The sequence below is a fragment of the Pipistrellus kuhlii genome, unplaced genomic scaffold, assembly GCF_014108245.1.
Source record: "Pipistrellus kuhlii isolate mPipKuh1 unplaced genomic scaffold, mPipKuh1.p scaffold_m20_p_4, whole genome shotgun sequence".
NCBI lineage: Eukaryota > Metazoa > Chordata > Mammalia > Chiroptera > Vespertilionidae > Pipistrellus > Pipistrellus kuhlii.
The window spans coordinates 15791994-15811448 of NW_023425540.1; the positions used below are offsets into that span (position 1 = coordinate 15791994).

Consider the following 19455-nt stretch of genomic DNA (forward strand, 5'->3'; position numbering starts at 1 on the left):
GATTAACTAAAGAACTTGTATGCACAACCCATGGACACAGACAATAGTGTGGTGAAGATCTGGGAGGTGTGTGTGTGGGGGTGGGGAGAAGGCTAGAAAGGGTCAATTGGGAAAAAAGAAGGGCCTCTTGTAATACTTTTAACAATAAAAAAAATAGGAAATTTTAAAAAAGAAAGCTAACTGAATCTACTGCTACCGTGATTCCCCGAAAACAAGACATCCTCCAAAAATAAGACCTAGCACATGGAAAGATAAGACATCCCTGAAAATAAGAGCTAGCGCAACTTTGGGAGAAAAAATAATATAAGACACTGTCTTATTTTCGGGGAAACAGGGTAGTTGATCTTAATGTTATTTTGATGATGAAAATGGAGACCTAGAGTTCATGACTTTATGGAATTCTAGACCCCAATTTTGATTGGCTTAAATGTTCATAGATCTGCTGAGTAGATTCCTTCCTTCTCCAAATTGGGCTGATGTAAAGAATGGAATAGAAACTAAAAGTATTGTTCTGATAAATAAAAAGCAACTTCTAGCCTTACTTTTATTGTTATGGTCTCCTTGCTTCTCTTTATTGTTTAACCCCTTTAATGTATGCCCCTAAGCAATATAGATCACTTTTGTCTATATTTGAAATAGATATCATAATGCACATGGGCTTAATACTTCAAAATATGGAGAATAAGAAGAATAGATCTTCAAGCCAGAAGTGGAAAGGATAATTGTGAGACAGAATTCTACTTCTGTACATGTAAAAAAAGATGGTCACAGTACACTGGGAGGAATCTGATTTTTTTTTTTTATGGCACATTGGAGGCTCTGAGGATGAACAAAAACGAGGAGAAAACATTTTCAGATAGGATCAAAGAATTATCTCAAGAAGTATGGAATGAAAGGGTCCTGACAAGGTCATGGGAAAGTGTAATGGGGGAAACTGAGGCAGGCACAGGGAAGCTTTGTGTCACTGTGTTTAAAAGGAGTCATTACAGCAAACTAAAAGTGAAATGCTGATGCTATGCAGGCCTGCTTCACAAAACCTATCCTACAGAATAAAACAGTTCCTATCCAGGTTGCTTATACTTCAAAGACATTTTCTAACACAGTACTTTTTTTTTTTAAAGAGGTTTTCACTTAATATAGTCAATATACATCTAATACTTCATTGTTAATTTTAGTGTAAATCCAGCCTAGAGCTTTCTAATTCAGTGGCCTAAGCAGCATCCTCAAGGAGCTGACTTCACTGTATTCAGAGGTTTAGATTTATCATCCACTATATATTTCTGCTCATCTTTATGATTAGGCTGTTCTAAGTTAAAATATCTATTTCTACACACTGCCTAATTTATTATAGCAAAATTTCTAACTTCTATCAATAAATCAAGTTATTTTCCTTTATGTTGAAATAATTGGTGGTTGATGTCAAGGGGATTTATGTGCATCCAGAGGAAGAACTGGTTCAATGTTATTGTCAAAGTATGGAGGTAATTTTCATGTCACCAATATTAGTACTATATTTGCCTAATGAACAAAGGGGATGATGCTGGGTTTATTATTATGATAGCTTATGTTTGCTTATTCCCCCAAACTTAAGAAAATATTCCTGACATATTTTAATCCAAAATGTAGATACTAGTTAAGTTTGAATTTTGAGAATTTACATATATTTATTTCCAGGATAGTTATTTTTCAGTGACCAATATTCCTAGATTTGTTACATGCAGATTTGATACGGGGCTCAACATATAATTAATCATACAATCTGAGACACTTATAAGAGTGAAAGGAATGCTGTTTATAAGGATATCAGAATAAATACGAACTCATGGTCCTCTTCTCAAAGGCAAATTCAAATCAAATCAGAGAAGCCCAGCCAGTGTGGCTCAGTGATTGAGCATTGACTTATGAATGAGGCAGTCACAGCTCAGTTCCTGGCCAGGGCACATGCCCAGGTTGTGGTCTTGAGCCCCGGTAGGGGACATGCAAGAGGCAGCCAATCAGAGATTCTCTCTCATCACTGATGTTTCTATCTCTCTCTCCCTCTCCCTTCCTCTCTGAAATTAATAAACTTATATAAAAATTTTGAAGAAGAATGTGGAAACATGGATGATGAGATGTGCTTTTGATAACGTTTTTACACACATGGTTGTTTGGTAGGTGTTTCTAGAGCAGAAAACACACAGTAGATATTTCATAATTAAATATATTTTATTGATTTTTTACAGAGAGGAAGGGAGAGAGATAGAGAGCTAGAAACGTCGATGAGAGAGAAACATCGACCAGCAGCCTCTTGCACACCTCCTACTGGGGATGTGCCCGCAACCAAAGTACATGCCTTTGACCGGAATCGAACCTGGGACCTTTCAGTCCGCAGACCGACGCTCTACCGCTGAGCCAAACCGGTTTCGGCAGAGATTTCATAATTAATTCTCAAGTGGATGACAAAGAATCATCTGCGTAAAACTGGCAATGTAGCATTGTATAAGTGAAAAATCATGCTTAGTAATAGCCTCAGTGAGAAAATAATTTTAAAATATATTTTAAATCAGCTTATGGTTACTAATGATACCAAACACAATTTTACTTGAATTTTCTTTTTTTAATATTTAAAAATCAGACTAAATGTTTTCTAAAAATTTCAAGAGCAGATTTATTAAAGGAGAATGAGTGAAAATAATAATTATACACATAACTTTGAGAGTTAAATCTTTATTTAAAAACTGTCAATGAAATGAATATATTGAAATGATTCCCTCCTTTCCCCTCCCACCAATCTATCAAACCATACATATAAGACATGGTATCTCTTCCTACAGTGGGTTATCTGGGAAAACAGAATATGACAAAACCATTGGGTTGAAGAGAAACAGAAATTGTTCTTCTTAATTCAAAATTATAAATACTTTATGGTATTATGAAGTTTGGTTAGATGATCTGGACTAAAACATGAGTAAACTGTATTCTTTTAAGAAGTCTTTATTTTAATGAGTATTGATTCTTTGTCAGTGTTTCTTTTTCTTCTCTTCTTTTCTTTTTGAGTTTGGCCAGAATTTTAAAGCCACTTGATTTTTTTAATTTAAGAAAATTAAAATAAACTTATTAAATACCATAATTTTATTTTATTGAAAAAAGGACTGAATTTTGGAAAAACATTTTTCTATTTGTTTTGTTTTTTGTTTGTTGGTTTATATCATCATTTCAGTGATTGGAGTTCTAAAGAGTTTTGAGTTTTCTTAACCTAAACTGTCACACAACTTGCATTTGAATACCTTATATACTGACTCCCAACATACTTTCCTCAAATATTTTAATAGATATTTTTTACTCTAAAATAATCACTTAATTATTTTTATATGATTATATCATAATATTAAATTTGATTGGATGAGATGACACAAGTCCGGAGTCTGGGAGATTATTTTTATTAGCTCTTTCCATCTGTCTATTATTCCTGGTATTGGCACTTCTCAATTTGAAATTTCTTTTTTCAAACCAAGGGGTTCCCAAAAAGTCATCTAAAATAGTTCTAGTGACAAATGGGTTGACACTTATCTCCTTAATCAATTCCACTTTGTCTTCTTGTTCCTTTATTTTAAATTCATTCTGATCTCCATTTATCAAGAAATTGACATCCCATAGTAGGAACAGTCTAGTTGATGTACCCATCTAAGTCACCTGCTTATATGTGATGTGTGGACTGCAAAGGTCTGATTCAGATCCTGTTTCAGTGATTTCTTGTGCTGTGTAATTAAGGTTTGTTTTTCCAGCTGCCTGGTGCTCAGACAAGTGGTGGGGTGAAGATGGGAAACAAATGTCAACTCCAATGAGAGGAAGGGCATATAGATACCCTTCCTCTAGCACTGCATTTTGATTGTACCATGTAGGCTCACTCTTTATTCTCTCCTATCCATCCTATAAAACAGATCTGAAAAAGGTAATTATAACCAGACAGTGTCCTACTCACAATCTGCACATCTATCATTTACATTTAGGCCTTTTGATTTTCAAGCACTCTTTTTTTGTGGTAATTAATATATCAATATACATAGATAGAGTCTGAACATACTGTAAAATAATGAATAATAATATGTATATAGTAATATGTGTTATTATAATATTGTAAAACAAAAATAAGCACTACAAAATTCTACATATTGCTCTAGGTCCTTCCAGTTGAAACTGTATTTTCATAAAATAGAAAAAGCCTGAATGGGTCCCTAAGGTCATACCATTAGTTAATGGCAAAATGAGGTCTAGATTTATACAATTAAGGTCATTTCACAAACAAATAGCTACTAGTAAAAACGTATTTCTAATATATTAATTTCATGATATATTAGCTTTTAGGATTAAATGTCACTTCAGAATTACAAAGTCTATCATGAAGATTTGTTAGCTCTGGTGTTGTTAATATTTTCCTTAGAAATTATAAACTCACACCTTAACAAACATTGTTTACTACACTCTGAGTGTGTTGATTAGTATCTTCTGAATAATAATAATCACACCTAAAATGTCATAAGAATATAAAGTACTTTATAAATGATTGCTTAAGTCCAAGTTTAAGAAATTACTAGGTTACCTTTGGGTAAAACTATAAGAATATATTTGAATTTCAATAAAAATAGCATCTTGGCTTCCTTAGTGCTTAGGGATAACATAAAATTTAGAAATGTCCTTGTATTTATCCCAAAGGGAAAATCAAATTTTATAAAGTAAGTTAAATTAAAATATTGTTTCATAAAATAATAAAATGTTACTTTACATAATATACCTTTAATGGATCTGAATATTAACATTTTTTCAATTGCTTTTTAAGGTCTTAGCATAGTAAAGGAAAATAGTTTCATGAAGATAAATAATAACAAAAGCCAACGGTAACAATGCCTCTCCCAACTGAACAACCTGTCAGAATAACAACTCTGGAAGAACTTATATTAAAGTCATTAAGTTCTATACTTTGTGGTTTTAAGTTAAAAACCCTAAAGGGATCAATGTTTGTAGTTGTTTTCTTTCCTGTTTTTTTGTTTGTTTGTTTGTTTCTTTATGAGGTGGTTGTTGTTTGTTTGTTTTTAATTTTCAAAGACAAAGAGTGTAATGTGTTACTATCTAAAGAAAACAGTACTGTGATCAATCATATATATAAACCAACAACTCCTGCCTGACAGTTGTGGCTCAGTGGCTGAGGGTTGACCCATGAACCAGGGGGTCAAGGTTGGAATCCAGGTCAGGGCACATGCCTGATTGCAGGCTCCATCCCCAGTAGGAGGTGTGCAGGAGGCAGCCAATCAATGGTTCTTTCTCATCATTGATTATTTCTATCTTTCTCTCCTTCTCACTTTCTCTCTCTGAAAAAATAAAAAGCAAACAAAAACAACAACAACAAAAACACTCGAGGAAGTCTGATTTTTCCGATTTCCTTCTCCCCCACCATGCATCTGCAAAAGAGTATACTGCAATAAAATAGTTCTTGTTATGGTGCACAAAGCCTCCATACCCATGTTGCTAAGTGCAATTGATACTTTTTGGTAATCAATTAATCAACCTCTAAGCACTTTTGACATTGTGGGTGGTCTTCTCCCTTTGATACATTTTCTTCCTTTGACTTTTGTGCCATTATTCTTTACTAAACTTCTTTTTTTTTTTTTTTGCTGACTTTTCCTTTGGTCTCCTCTGCTACCGCATTCTTCTTGACTTAATGATCATATTGGAGTTTATCACAGATCAGTCCTGGTCGGTTACCACTTTATATTCTCCAACAAAGTGCACTTCTGAAGTCCACCAGCTCAGGGAAAATCAGGATCACAGTCAGCCAGAGATAAAAGATGGCATGTGATACTGTTCTAACTTAGCCATGTATCAAATGTATCCAAGAACACTTCTTATCAGCTTTTTATTTTTTGACTGTGGAATGTTGTTTCAAAAAAGGACACTATGTCACAGACATTAATTTCTCTTCACAGAAATGAAATTATTAACATTGCACTTTTTCAAGTGGAATCTCATGTGCTTTAGCTAAAATTTGTTTTAAATATATTTTTTATTGATTTCAGAGAAGAAGGAAGAGGGAGAGATAGAAACATCAATGATGAGAGAGACTCTTTGCTCAGCTGCTTCCTGCATGCTCCCCACTGGGAATCTAGCCAGCAACTAGGGCACATGCCCTTGACCAGAATCCAACCTGGGTCCCTTTGGTCAGCAAGCCAATGCTCTGCCCACTGAGCAAAAATGGTTAGGTGTTCAGTTAAAATTTTAATAAATATTTTCATCAGGGAACCTGTACATTATTATCCAAGATAGCTTCTGATTTCAAATAAAAATCGTGACATTAGCCACCTTTTTTTGCCATTTTACTCAAGGTTAGCTGATCCAAATGCTGCTATGTCTGAACGAGATGCTTCATTTTCTTCCTACTCACTTTGCCTGGTGCTCTCTTGCCTTCCTGAGATCTGTTCTCTGCTTCACTTTGAGTCATCTTTAAATATATATATATATGTGTGTGTGTGTGTGTGTGTGTGTGTGTGTGTGTGTGTGTGTGTGTGTATTTTTTTTTTTTAACAGAGAGGAAGGAAGAGGGATAGAGAGCTAGAAACAGCAACCAGTTGTCTCCTGCACACCTCCTACTGGGAATGAGCCCACAGCCAAGGTACATGCCCTTGACCGAAATTGAACCTGAGACCTTTCAGTCCGCAGACAGACACTTTATCCACTGAGCCAACCCAATTTCGGCTTTTTATTTTTAATGCAAACTTCATGATGAGAGTTCACTACTTTAAATCTCTATCTATACTTCTAGAACAAATCCCTCCACGTGTACCATGTCCAAGAAGCCCTCAGCTGCCTCAACCCTGCCTGAACCTCTATTCTACTTTTCAGCCAGATCCCACCTTGCTCTCCACTCCTTCTGTACAGGTAACTTGGCTTCTACCCCAGAAACCAAACAGGAAACATATCTTAAAAAAATATATCTGTTTCACATAGCTTTTGCTTTGTTTATTTTGTTTTGTTTTGTTTTTGTATAGTACTAAGAAAAGAACAAAAGTGAAGGCTGCTGCTATTAGAAATATAGAAGGGAGAGAACACACTGGAAAAACAAATCTATTTCCTCTTTAAACTATAAAGCAGAAATGCCCTTTACATCATTTTTTTCTTGTTTTAAAAATATAGATTTGCTGTCGTGTATTAAATAACAATTCTAATAAGTTTATAGCAATAACAGCTACAAATGAGTTTGTTGTAAGAATTTGACTTTTACAATAATAATACAAAATTAGAGGAAGTATTTTTCTTTTAATCAAATAAAAGTCCTACTTGTTGTATTTTAATAAATTTTAATATCTCTAAGGCCCAAATTATTTATACTACATAACATTAGAATTCAGCTACCATAGAAGATTAAGTAATATTTCAGACTAATAGACATTTCTACAAGAAAGCAATTTTTAAAAATTTGGTGTTGAGATTAATTTTAGAACTAGACCACTTTTGCTCTTTGAAATTAATTGTAAAAGCCTGTTCAATATGGGATTTAGAATATCAATTGTTTCTAAAATAGTTTCCAAAATGACTTCTCTCATATTCCATTCCATTTTCTTGCTATTTCAACTTTTTTTTGTCACATCTGAATCAAATTATATCTAGATTAATGGTAGTCTTGAGAAAGTAAATTGAAATGAAATTGTGCAGCCACATTTTACTATTCACCTTATACATTTTTATTTCTTAATTTTGTCAAAATCCTTCTCTTCTCTCCATCTTTCTCTCTTGTCTAGTGGACTACTGGCCGTTGCTGTGTATACTCAGAATTGCTATCATACAACATTAGGTTTTAGAAGGACTCACCTAGGAGAATGACAACACACAGAAGAATAGCGATTAAGGCTCCTGTACTCAAACCAGTGGAGGACAGGAACGCTTCGGGATGGCAGGTCCGCACGCGCCCATCTCTCTCGCATGCACAAACCCTGATGGTGAGGGTGCTGCTGCTGCTGAGAGAGGGGATTCCACCATCAGAGATCATAATGGGGAGATAATACACATCCTGAATAGTTCGACTAAATCTCCTCCGCCTTGTCAGAATGCTGGCTGTGTTATCTATGACAGACATAAGCAAAACAAAACGTACTTAGTAAAGAGCCGTTCAAGATTCACATTTACGTTAGTGAATAAAATGGGTATGTGTGATTTGTCTTTTAGTTTATGAGATGGAAAAGGGAACATAAAGGGGCAGTTCCTAAAGAGCAACTAATATTGGTCCTCACATTGAGAAACCTATTTGAAAAATTAATAAAGTCCAAGCTCAAGGAGAGGGGGAACCGTGGAAGGCAGAGGAAGGAGACAGCAATAGATACTAAACTTTGGGGTGAGTCAGTGGTCCCAAACTCAAACCTGGTAACTGTGAATATAAGTGAGAGGAATGGACATCTACACATTTAGCAAATATTTAGATGACATTCGTGTACAAAAAAGTTTAAGGTCCACTGGTATAGATAATATATATACAGGAAAAACAGATCATTTGATAAACTTCTTAGACTTAGTGGTGATTTGAAGCACTCTTCTTATAGCAAACACATCATGGGAAAGTCAACAAAGAAAAAAATAGTAATTGTATTTTTATGTACTTTTAAAATGCTATACACTACAGTAAATGCTTGCATAATAATCCACACACCTTAAAAAGGAGAGGATGTTAAATTCTAGTGAACAAAATAAACTGATGGACAAAATAGATCCAGAGACATAGAAAACACTGACAAATCTCAAAAGAAAAGGGCATTGAGCAGGAAGTGCTCAAACAAATAACTTGTATGCAGATATGCATAACCCATGGACACATATAATAGTGTGGTGAAGGCCTGGGAGGATGTGAGGGATAGAAGGTGGTCACTGGGGAAAAGAAAGGAGACCTCTATAATACTTTCAACAATAAAGATACATTTTATTTATTTATTTATTTATTTATATTTATTTTTTTTTACAAAGGGACAGTGTGTTAAATTCCTTATGTTTTAAGGGATATCATTTTTACTATAAATAATAATTTGATAATATAGAAACTGAGTCCCAGAGAGTAAATTGGCTGAAACCATAGAGCTAGTGAATAATCAGGATACAATCACATTATATTCTAGAACTCAAAACCACAATGTCATTCTGCCTCTTTACACCAGTTCCCTTCCTATTGGTATCGCTGGCCTCTGGTGCACAGGGTACAGGGTTACTTTTGCATTGTTCTTCCTCATTCCATGTCTGCCAGTTTAATGACCCTCTTGGTGCAACCTATTAAAATATTTCCAAATCTATCAGAACAGGAGAAACTATTGAAATTCTTATCGGACTTAAGAAAATGTATATATGTCTGAAGAGAAAGTTGGAAATAGCACATTAACTTCTGTTAGTCAGATAAATATTCATGGCTTCATATTATTTTCATTTTTTTTTCCTTTTTTCCCTCAGAAGTAGTAAGATCCATTCATAATTCAACTGTTATCAAACCCACACATGAAACAAAGCTTTTTGGCTTTCCTGCAAAGCTCCTTTCACACAATAGGTACTTGATACATAATGATGTGAACTACACTCAGCAGAAATTTGTCTTTTGTTATGGTGTCTTTATTGTGTTGACACATATTAAAAAATTAAAACAGAAATGAACTAATATATCTTGTAATAATTCAGCATCACAACCTTCTCGTGTTCTTCACTGAAGGAATATTCTTTCACTCATGTTACCTGACTTCCCCTTCTTTTAATCTTAGAATTTACCTAACCTCACTTTTTAGATCTAAGTTCTTTTAAGTTTGTGAGTATTCTCCTGGCTTCTCTTGTGTTTCTGCCAAACGACAAATGTATGATTCAACATGTCATTAAGTTCTTATTTGCACCCTGGAATGTCATTCCTTTGACCATCTGCTACACTCCTTCCTGATAAATTTTAAAGCCCAGATAAACAAAACCATCCATTGTGTTCGGTTTGTCCTTTTAGATTTAGAAATAATATGGGTAATTATAACCAACTTTATCAATTCCACCAAGTATGTAGAGAAATTTAGACTGTTCTGTCAAAGGGAATTAATAAACAATCTATTACTATCCATTACCATAAAGTAGTTATTCTAATGTGATTTTGCCTTTCCTTTTGAACCATATTCTCCGACTCACAGCAGGAAGACATCTCTTTATGTAAGAAAGCTACATCTATTACAGACATTTTAAAACCAGAGTTGAAACTGACCAGTCCTTCTTTGATATTAATCATGTCTACCAGTGTATACATGACTCTGTATATTAGAGAACTTAAAAAAAGAATATAAATCTATATGAAACAAAAATATATATCTTGAAGAATATCAGCAACTCTGTTCATGAATATCACATACATTTGCATAAGAATGTTAATTTAGGCAGATAAGATAGAGAATTTTAAAAAAAGGAACATTTTAAAATAGAAATCCAACCCCAAATTCAAAATGATTCATAAACATAACACAATAATATAACTTTTAAATTAGAGATAAAAACAGGAGTTTAGCTTGGCCAGTATTTCTCAGTGGTTGAGTGCTGACCTATGAATCAGGATGTCAGGGTTTGATTCCCTGTCAGAGCATATGCCCAGGTTGAAGAATTGATCCCCAGTGTAGGGCGTGCAGGAGACAGCTGATAAATGATTCTTTCTCATCATTGATGTTTCTATCTCTCTTTCCCTCTCCCTTCCTCTCTGAAATCAGTAATATATACATATATATTTTAAACACAGCAGTTAAAAAAAAGAGAAGAAGAAGAAGAAAAAGAAGAAGAAGAAGAAGAAGAAGAAGAAGAAGAAGAAGAAGGAGGTTAAACCCTCTCTACCTATTCTTTTTTACCTTTAACAAATGCTATTATTTTTAGTAGGGAATGGATCAGCCAGACATTTATAAACACTGCAGGAAAGTATAAGGATAAAACCTCCAAGAGTTTTGCCTCAGGTTCCCCTGCCTAAAGGCACAGGGTGGAGTAGGTTATTCCTGTGGCATTTTCGTCACCTGGTTCCAAGAAAGGAAGGAACTAGGCAAAAGTGCATATTAAGAAGGAAAGCAAAATGAAGTGGCAAAAAAATGGTAAAATTAGCCGTACCTTAATTTTGTTTTTATAATTTTACTTTTTTTGGTTGTTGCTTAGTGAGTATGGGTCAGCTGTCCTTTTGTTGTCACTGTGAGTAGTATAGCATAAGGATGTGAGAGGAAGTAGGAGCTGACAAAACCATTTGCAAAAGACATATAAAATTTTTTAAAAATCAGCAGGGGCTAAAATAAATAAGGAGATAAGAAAAGCTCATATATATTTAGCTAGAGCATCAGGTTCATTAAAACAAATCAAATCACTACATCTGCAAATCACACTTCCCCATTTTAGGGTCAAGACTGCATATGGACTGTCAAGCCTTGGGGTCCACCTTGCATAAAGAATAGCGTGATTCTATCAGGCGTGACTGGATAAATGCTGTGAGTGAAGACTGAATGAGACTGAACTGAGAGGAGAAAGAGATTCATGGCAGAGCAAAATCAGCCTCATCACTGCCTCCAGGGAGTGACTCAGCAGGCACAGCTGCCCCAATGCATCCCCACATCCAGCAGGGGATATTTGAGGCTCATTGGAAGCCTTATTCCCAGGACAGGCTATGTCCCTCTTTTACTTAGGAATGAAGCCCTGTGGTTAAAAACAGAATTGTAAATGGTTATGCTCTGAAGAGAAATTACACCACCAGCTGTGAGCTCTGGTTTGAAGGACAGAAATGAACTGGAAATACTGACCACTACAAATCTGACAATGCTAAAAAAACACAAAATAAACTTAAAATTCTCCGTGGTTTCCAGTATATATAAAACCAAATGACTGTATTTCACTACAAATGAGATGAAATTTGAAAGAAAAGACACCTTTTTATTAGCTACATGGTCAAAGTTGAAAGTATTCCTTATCTTAAACTCAATGTAGTGCACTAGTAAACTTGAAGTTAGATATTCTTTCATTAAATCCATATTCCATGAGAAGCAGCATTTCCCTACTTAAATATTTTTCTAAAAAGTTATTGAAGATTTATAAATAATATGGCCTCATTTTTAGAAGTAGAAATAAATATTGCAAAGAAATAATAAAAAATATTAAAATTAAATAAAAACCAGTATCTTCAAAACGTTGCTACAAGATGAAAAGGACAGTCTACAAAAGCTCTTGTTCCATTTTTGTTTAAAATGGAAAATTTTAGTGCATTTCTTTAATTACTTTTAAGAGAATGTGTTATTTGAACTCATTTATTTTTTTAAAATGCTAGTGTCTACAACAGTGGAAAATGCATATGAGAAGAAGAAAACAGGTAAATATAAGTAGCAGCTGTCTTTGATAGCAAATTTTCAGCAAACTTATAAGGATTTTCAAATTTGAAAGGCACAATAAATGCTATTTAGGACCCTGAAAACTGAGATACAAGTGTATCAGAGATGTAAATTACTTTTCCCCCTGCTAAAATGTGTGAGATTGGTAAATACACTTGACAATTGGTATTAAGCCTAAGAATTAGGCTAGTGAAACGCCTTGCCTCAAGTAAAACACAGTCTCAAGAGGCAGCATAAAAGATCATGAATGAAGCAGAACAGACTTACTCTGAAGACTAAGGGCAATTTTATATTGGGGGATGAGGTTATCCTTTTATAATACAGTATAAATGAACACAGTAATTGTATGCACAGACTCCTGGTGCAAGCCTCTATTCACAGCCTTTGTGGCATGGCTATGGTGCGTCTGCTTTAGGTGCTGGGTTAAGTCAAAATTACACAATGGATTTTTTTATTCTAACGTTAAAAACTTACTTATCACTATTTAAAGAGTAGGTGACAGCAGGAAAAACTGCATTTTAATCAGGAAACATTTTATGCTTTTTTTTTTTATTGTTTTAGAGTAATAACAGTTTAAAAGTGCTGGAACTTAAAAACCATCTGAACCATAATTTTAAATAAAATTATTTCACTATCAATATATTATTAGTTCATGATTAAAAAGGTCATTATCAAACATACAATACAATATACATTTTACTATATAGTATGTTGCAAAAAGAAAGTAATTCCTTCACTTGATTATTTTCCAAATCAAAGTCTTTAGTATTTAGTAAGTGTTCATAACTTTTAAGATAACCACTGAATATTTCTGTTTATTACAGTCTTTTTCTATCTACCACAGTTTGTTACCAGAGTCCCTAAAGTATTCAGGGCATTATATCTTATTCATTTTGGAGCGCAGAATATAGCACATGCTTATTACTTAAGGTTAATAGTGAATTATAATGCCTGTGTCTCGGCTTTGCCGCATCTCCCTTGTTAGATCCTTCTGATCGGCTTAACTGATGCTGCCCTCTTCATCTCCCACCTCACTGGAAAGGGTTCTCTGATTGGCTCTACCTGGTGGAACATGCTATTTATTCTTTAAGTCAAACCCTGTTCTTCTTCTTTCAGCAATATGATTTTTAGTGATCTCTCTAAAGCAACTCACATTTCCCTGCCCTAATTGTCAGTTACACTGAATATCACCTTTATTTCCCTAATTAGGTGACAAGTTTTTCCTACATTTTGGGGTGGGTGTTTTAATGCCTTACATTGTGGCCAGCTAAGACTACTGCCTTGTGGACAGAGGAGAGTGCATATCACCTTAAAGATTAAGTGGCAAGAAAAAAACAATGTTTAGTTAAGAGCTGACTACAGAAATCCTTTTAGAGAAAAAAAATTCTCAGAAGGGAGGGGAATGGTGGTAAACAGTAATATAGTTTGAAGCTGGAGTAGAATGTGCTGGACAGCCATTGTAAAACTTCAGACTAGGAAATAGAGCTCAATGGTGTGTGTGTGTGTGTACGTGTGCATAAAAATTTTGGAGAGTATCTTGGTTTTGATCAGTACATAGGATGGGGTCCTGAATCAATTTAATTAAATTTCAAAGGACAGATATCTGTTTCAAATCAGCCAACATCTAGGCAGCCAGCATCTCCAGATTAGATGATTATTGAACAGCGTCCTTTCTTCCAAGCTCAGTTTTTATCCCAACTATTGAATGAGACTGTTCCCAAAAGACTCTTGCTTTATAAAATGTAGGCCTGAGTAGAGCAGTTTCTGATTGACCAATACTCCCACTGATAACAAAGAGAAAAGCCTGAATCTTTCAAGAAATTCTGTTTAATGGCATGAGACAGCTGCTATAGCGAGATAACTAGAGGGATTAGATTCCAGAGGTCAAAAGTGCGATGAGGTGAGCTGTTGATTACAATGTAGCTGCTTATTATACCAGGAACTGACAAGAGGCTGAAATTCTAACCCCAGGACAGGGAAACTAGGAGGATTTTTATAGAAGTCTTAGGGCCTGTAATTAATTTGGAACTTGAGGAGTCTCAACCACAAAAATGATATCCCCTAAAGACGTCTGTTAAATTGAAAGTTGAAATTGGACTTGAAATTGGACGTTTAGGAGGAGGAAGCTAAAATTCTAAACTGAATACCCCTGAAATGCAAAGCAGAAGTTTGTTGTTATTGTTGTTGCTGATTTGTTTTGCCATCTCTGGTAGTTACACAATGGTTAGAGGCAGGGATCAGGGTGAGTGGCCCTGGAGCACAAACAGGCACCTACCTGAAGTCCTGGAGGGCCGCACCAGAAACACTGACAAACCTGAAGTAGACGGAACCTAAAGGAAACTGAAAGCTGGCCTTGGTTGAACTCCACTTTGATGCGATTAAAGTAATGATCTCCCTCTTTTATTATATAGGAAAGGATGACTATTTTCTAAAGAAATACATTGTCCCTCGAGACTCTTAGGTTTACAGACTACCTTGACATCCAGCAAAAAATTACTAGACTAACAACAAATAGGACATCAGTCCCAGTCTGGCCTCTCCAGTACCCCTCTGAAAATCAAACACAAAAACCTGTCACCTTATTGAGATATTAAAATTAACTGACACTGATTATAAAATCATTAAGATTAATGTGTTCAAGAAAATAGAGGAAAGTATTAAAAAAAAAAACCACAAATATTAAAAAGACAGAAAATTTCACCAGAGATATCCATCTCTATAAAAAAGCAAGAAATAGCTGTTAACTAAAGCAGTCAGTATTTGGACTGTTTTCTTTGAATGGACATATTTTCTTTGATAGGATTTATATATATATATATATATATATATATATATATATATATATATATATATATATATATGTTGCATGCTGGTGTTTTCTAACAATATATTCCCAGCATATGTCACAGTGAATTATAAAAAAAAAAAAAGCAGGCCCCAAGTAAAAGACTTTATATAAATAGGATGGGACACTAAAAATGACATCTGTTCTCCCATGTTCAGATAAATTAGGAAATTTCAAATTAATGAGAGATAAAAAAAAAAACCCAGAAAAAGATCTACTGAAGATAGTAAAGATCTGGGAAAACATGGAATATGGTTTAAATTTAATTATTTAGTAAGCAGCTGAGGGTGGTATACAGGAGAATTCCCTCAAAGTATCAATGGACGAAGGCCTAATCTGGCATGAGGACATTAGTTAGCTTGCAAGATTCCAGGCAGAAATGCTATCAAGGCATCTGTCTCCGGGATAAGCTAAGCATACATATAGGAACAATTTATCAATAGAAAACAGATGTTTTCTTTACAATTGTTTTTACTTGGAGTTAATCCAACGAAGCGTCAAGAAATATGAAGTAATTGTGATTTTATCGTAGCCATGTGCTAACAAGTTAGCCTGCTCTGCTTTTATGGAGGCTGGCCAAAGACGCAAGGCTCCTGGGTCAGCCCTAAAGGACTTGATTACTGATGTCACAGCACACAGCACGAGCTCTCATTCAGAAGAGTCTTAGCAAGAAAGAGAGTGTGTGTGTCTCCTCCCAGAATGGAAGGCAGGTTTGTTGTCACCCAATACAATCCATTTAATGACTACCTCTGGGGCAAAGGCCACCCTGATTTCCTGGCAGCCCATTGTAGAATATTAGGATTCCCTAATCCCAAATTCCCCTGTGTGCACCTGGGCCACTTCATGTCACTCTCTTGAGACTTTGGGGTAAGGGAAATCAGAGAAAACATGAAGTTCATATTGCTTCCCATGTCATGAGAAATCGAGTAATTTATCTCTGACCCAGAAATGTGGAGCCTTCTGCCAGGCATCCATAAAGTTGTGTCCAGACCAAGTAGATAGATAGTAGCTATCATGCAAGTAGGGTACAATCCCAGTAGCAAGGTGTGAATGCTACCAGTACACATCTTCAAAACGTGGTTGTTGAACCATTGACATTCCCAGATTTATTTATATTTTGGCTAAGGAGTTACATGTGACATATAATTATCTTTATATTTTTATGTTTAAGATCATTAATGGTTTTAAACAAATGTTCATATGTTGATTTACTATTTTGGCATCACTCTGTTAATTACTTATTCTAACTTGTCCTTTAACTGTTTTGTTTTCTCTTTGGAATGTTTAGTTTATTTTGTGGGGTATTTTAAATATACTCATGATATCAATCCTTACTCACTTATATGCATGGCTATATATTACACCAGGTTATGACCTGTTTTCAAGATTTGTTTGAAAATAATTTGATGCAGAAATAAAATAATTTTAATAGTATCACATTTACCATTATTTTATGAATGTGATATTTATGTCTTTTATTTAAAAAAATCCCTCCCTCCCAATTACAAAATGTAGTCCACTTCAGTTTTCTCTAAAGCTCTTAAATTTTTTATTGTATAAATAATTACTTAATCTATGTGTAATTTATTTGTGTATATATGCACAAGGAATTCTAATTTTAGTTTCTCTAGATATATAGTCAGTTGGTCTCTTTCAATGTACTTTTTGAATTATCCTTCCCACAATGGTTAAAAATACTACCTTGGTCTTCTGTCAGGTTTATATATTTATACATAGATTTAGATATCCAATTATTTATTTTAGCTCTTTGAATTTGCTCTCATTTATCTATTTATTCCTGTCCTAGTACCATACTTAAGGAGCACCTTGTCATGTGCTCAACTCACACAATGAATAACCTATGTTGTGGGTGGACCAGTCCTTGTGGTTATTATTATGATTGAAAGACAGCCTCAGCAATAACCACCAGGTAACTTTGGGAAGAGGTTTGTTGCTTACATGTCTGGGAAACTACATGGCACACCTGGGGCCAAAGAGGTTGCAGGTTGAGAATGACTGTGTGCATATGTATCTTGGGGTTCTGCTTTTAGTGGGATTGAGGGTAGGAACCTAGAGTTTTGTGGGCTTTATATGAATGTATAACATAAAAGTTGGAATTTAAAGTGTGGGCAGAGAAGAAGAAAAAATGAAGTCCATATGATCAGTTATTGAAATTAACTAAGACCTCTAAAACAAAGGTGATGGGGAAGGATTCAGCCTGTGGCTGGTAATGGTTGATTACAGATAACTATCTTTGAGGTAAATGCCTCCACAAATAAAGATAAAGTCAGTTACATGCATTACAAAAGAAAACAAAATATTAGCAAACCGGATCCAGCAATACAGTAAAAAGATCATATACCATCATTAAAGGGTTTATTCCTGGAATACAAAATGTACAACACCTACAAATTACTAAACATGATACATAACATTTTTTAAATGGATAAAAAACACATGATTATATCAATCAATGCAGAAAAAAGCATTTTATAAAATCTGGTACCCATTTATGATAAATACTCTCAACAAAGTGGGAACAAAGAGAACATACCTCAATGTAATAAAGGCTACATATGACTATAGCCCACATCATACTTAATGGGCAAAAACTAAAGGGTTTCCTTTAAGATCAGAACAAGACAAGGATGCCACTTTTACCACACTTATTCAACACAGTATTTCAAGTCCTACCAATAGCAATCAGACAAGAAAAATAAATAAAAGTCATTGGAATTGGAAAGAAAGAAGTAAAACTGGCATTATTTGCAGATGACACAATACTATATGTAGCAAACCCTAAATAGTCTACCAAAAATTACTAAAACTGACTAAAGAATTCAGTAAAGTAGCAGTACACAAAATAAATATCCAGAAACTATTTGCATTTTATACATCAATAATGAACTATCAGAAAGGAAAACTATGAAAACAATTTCATTCACAATTACTTTAAAAAGAATAAAATATAATATCTAGGAATAAATTAACTGAGGATGTGAAAGACCTGTACTCAGAAAATTATAAGACACTGAAGAAAGTGAAGAAGCTACAAATAAATGAAAGTATATACCATGTTCATGTATAGGATAAATTAAAACCATATTATCCAAAGCAATCCATAGATTCAACACAATTCCTATCAAAATATCAATGAGATGTTTCACAGAGCTAGAACAAATATTCTAAAAATTTATAAGAAGCTACATAAGACCCAAAATAGCTACAGCAATTTTGAGAAAGAAGAATTATATAAGTTGGAGGGACCATACTACCTGATATTAAACTATACTATAAGGCCATAATAATCAAACCAGCATGGTATTGGCATAAAAACAAACATATATATCAATGGAACAGAATAGAGAAACCAGAAATAAACTGACACCTTGTGGTCAATTAATATTTGAGAAAGGAGACAAGAACATACAATGGGGTAAAGATAGTCTATTCAATAAGTGGTATTAGCAAAATTGGACCAATATGCGTAAAAAATAAAACTAGTCCACCTTCTTACACCATACACAAGAAGAAAGTCAAAATAGAGTAAACATTTAACTGGTAGTCTAGAAAAATGATAAAAGTTCTTGAAGAAAACATAGATAGTAAAATCTTGGACATTTCTTATAGCAACACTTTTCCTAATATATCTCCTCCAGCAAGGAAAACAAAAGAAAAAATAAACAAATGGGATTACAATCAAACTAAAATGTTTTGGAACAGCAAAATAAACTATCAAGAAAATGATAAGACAACACCCTGAGTGGGAGAATATATTCACCAACAGAGGTTCAAATATGCTGTAGATGCAGTCGGATAAAGTATCATGCTTAAAGATATCTCTATATTTTTTATGACAGTATTTTTTTATATTTTATTGATTTTTTACAGAGAGGAAGAGAGAAGGATAGAGAGTTAGAAACATCAATGAGAAAGAATCATAGATCAGCTGCCTCTTGCACACCCCCTACTGGAGATTGAGCCTACAAATTGGTCATGTGACTTGACTGGGAATCAAACCGTGATCTCCTGGTTCAAAGGTCAATTCTCAACCTCTGAGCCACACCATTAGAGCAAATTCAAACATCTTTACCTCTACACAACTGTCCATAGTTCTCTCATACTTGAGATTGTGCAGCTGATTCAAGCATTTATATGTATGATTAAAATAAATTAAATAAAAATATTTAATTCAATATTATAAATACATTTTAAAATGTTTATATATGAGTTTCTAGC

At 34.3% G+C, this 19455-nt stretch overlaps 1 protein-coding gene across 3 annotated transcripts in view; it reads right to left on the bottom strand.

The window, feature by feature from the left end:
* The window catches only part of CDH18 (cadherin 18), a 306995-nt gene that overhangs the window by 3705 nt on the left and 283835 nt on the right, over positions 1 to 19455 (bottom strand). Inside the window, exon 11 of one of the 3 annotated variants that reach the window (XM_045571578.1) lies at positions 7840 to 8091. In XM_045571578.1, coding sequence (XP_045427534.1) covers positions 7840 to 8091 — 252 coding nt within the window. The remainder of the gene's footprint in view (positions 1 to 7839; positions 8092 to 19455) is intronic. The other 2 variants (XM_045571580.1, XM_045571579.1) reach the window with 2 other exon arrangements.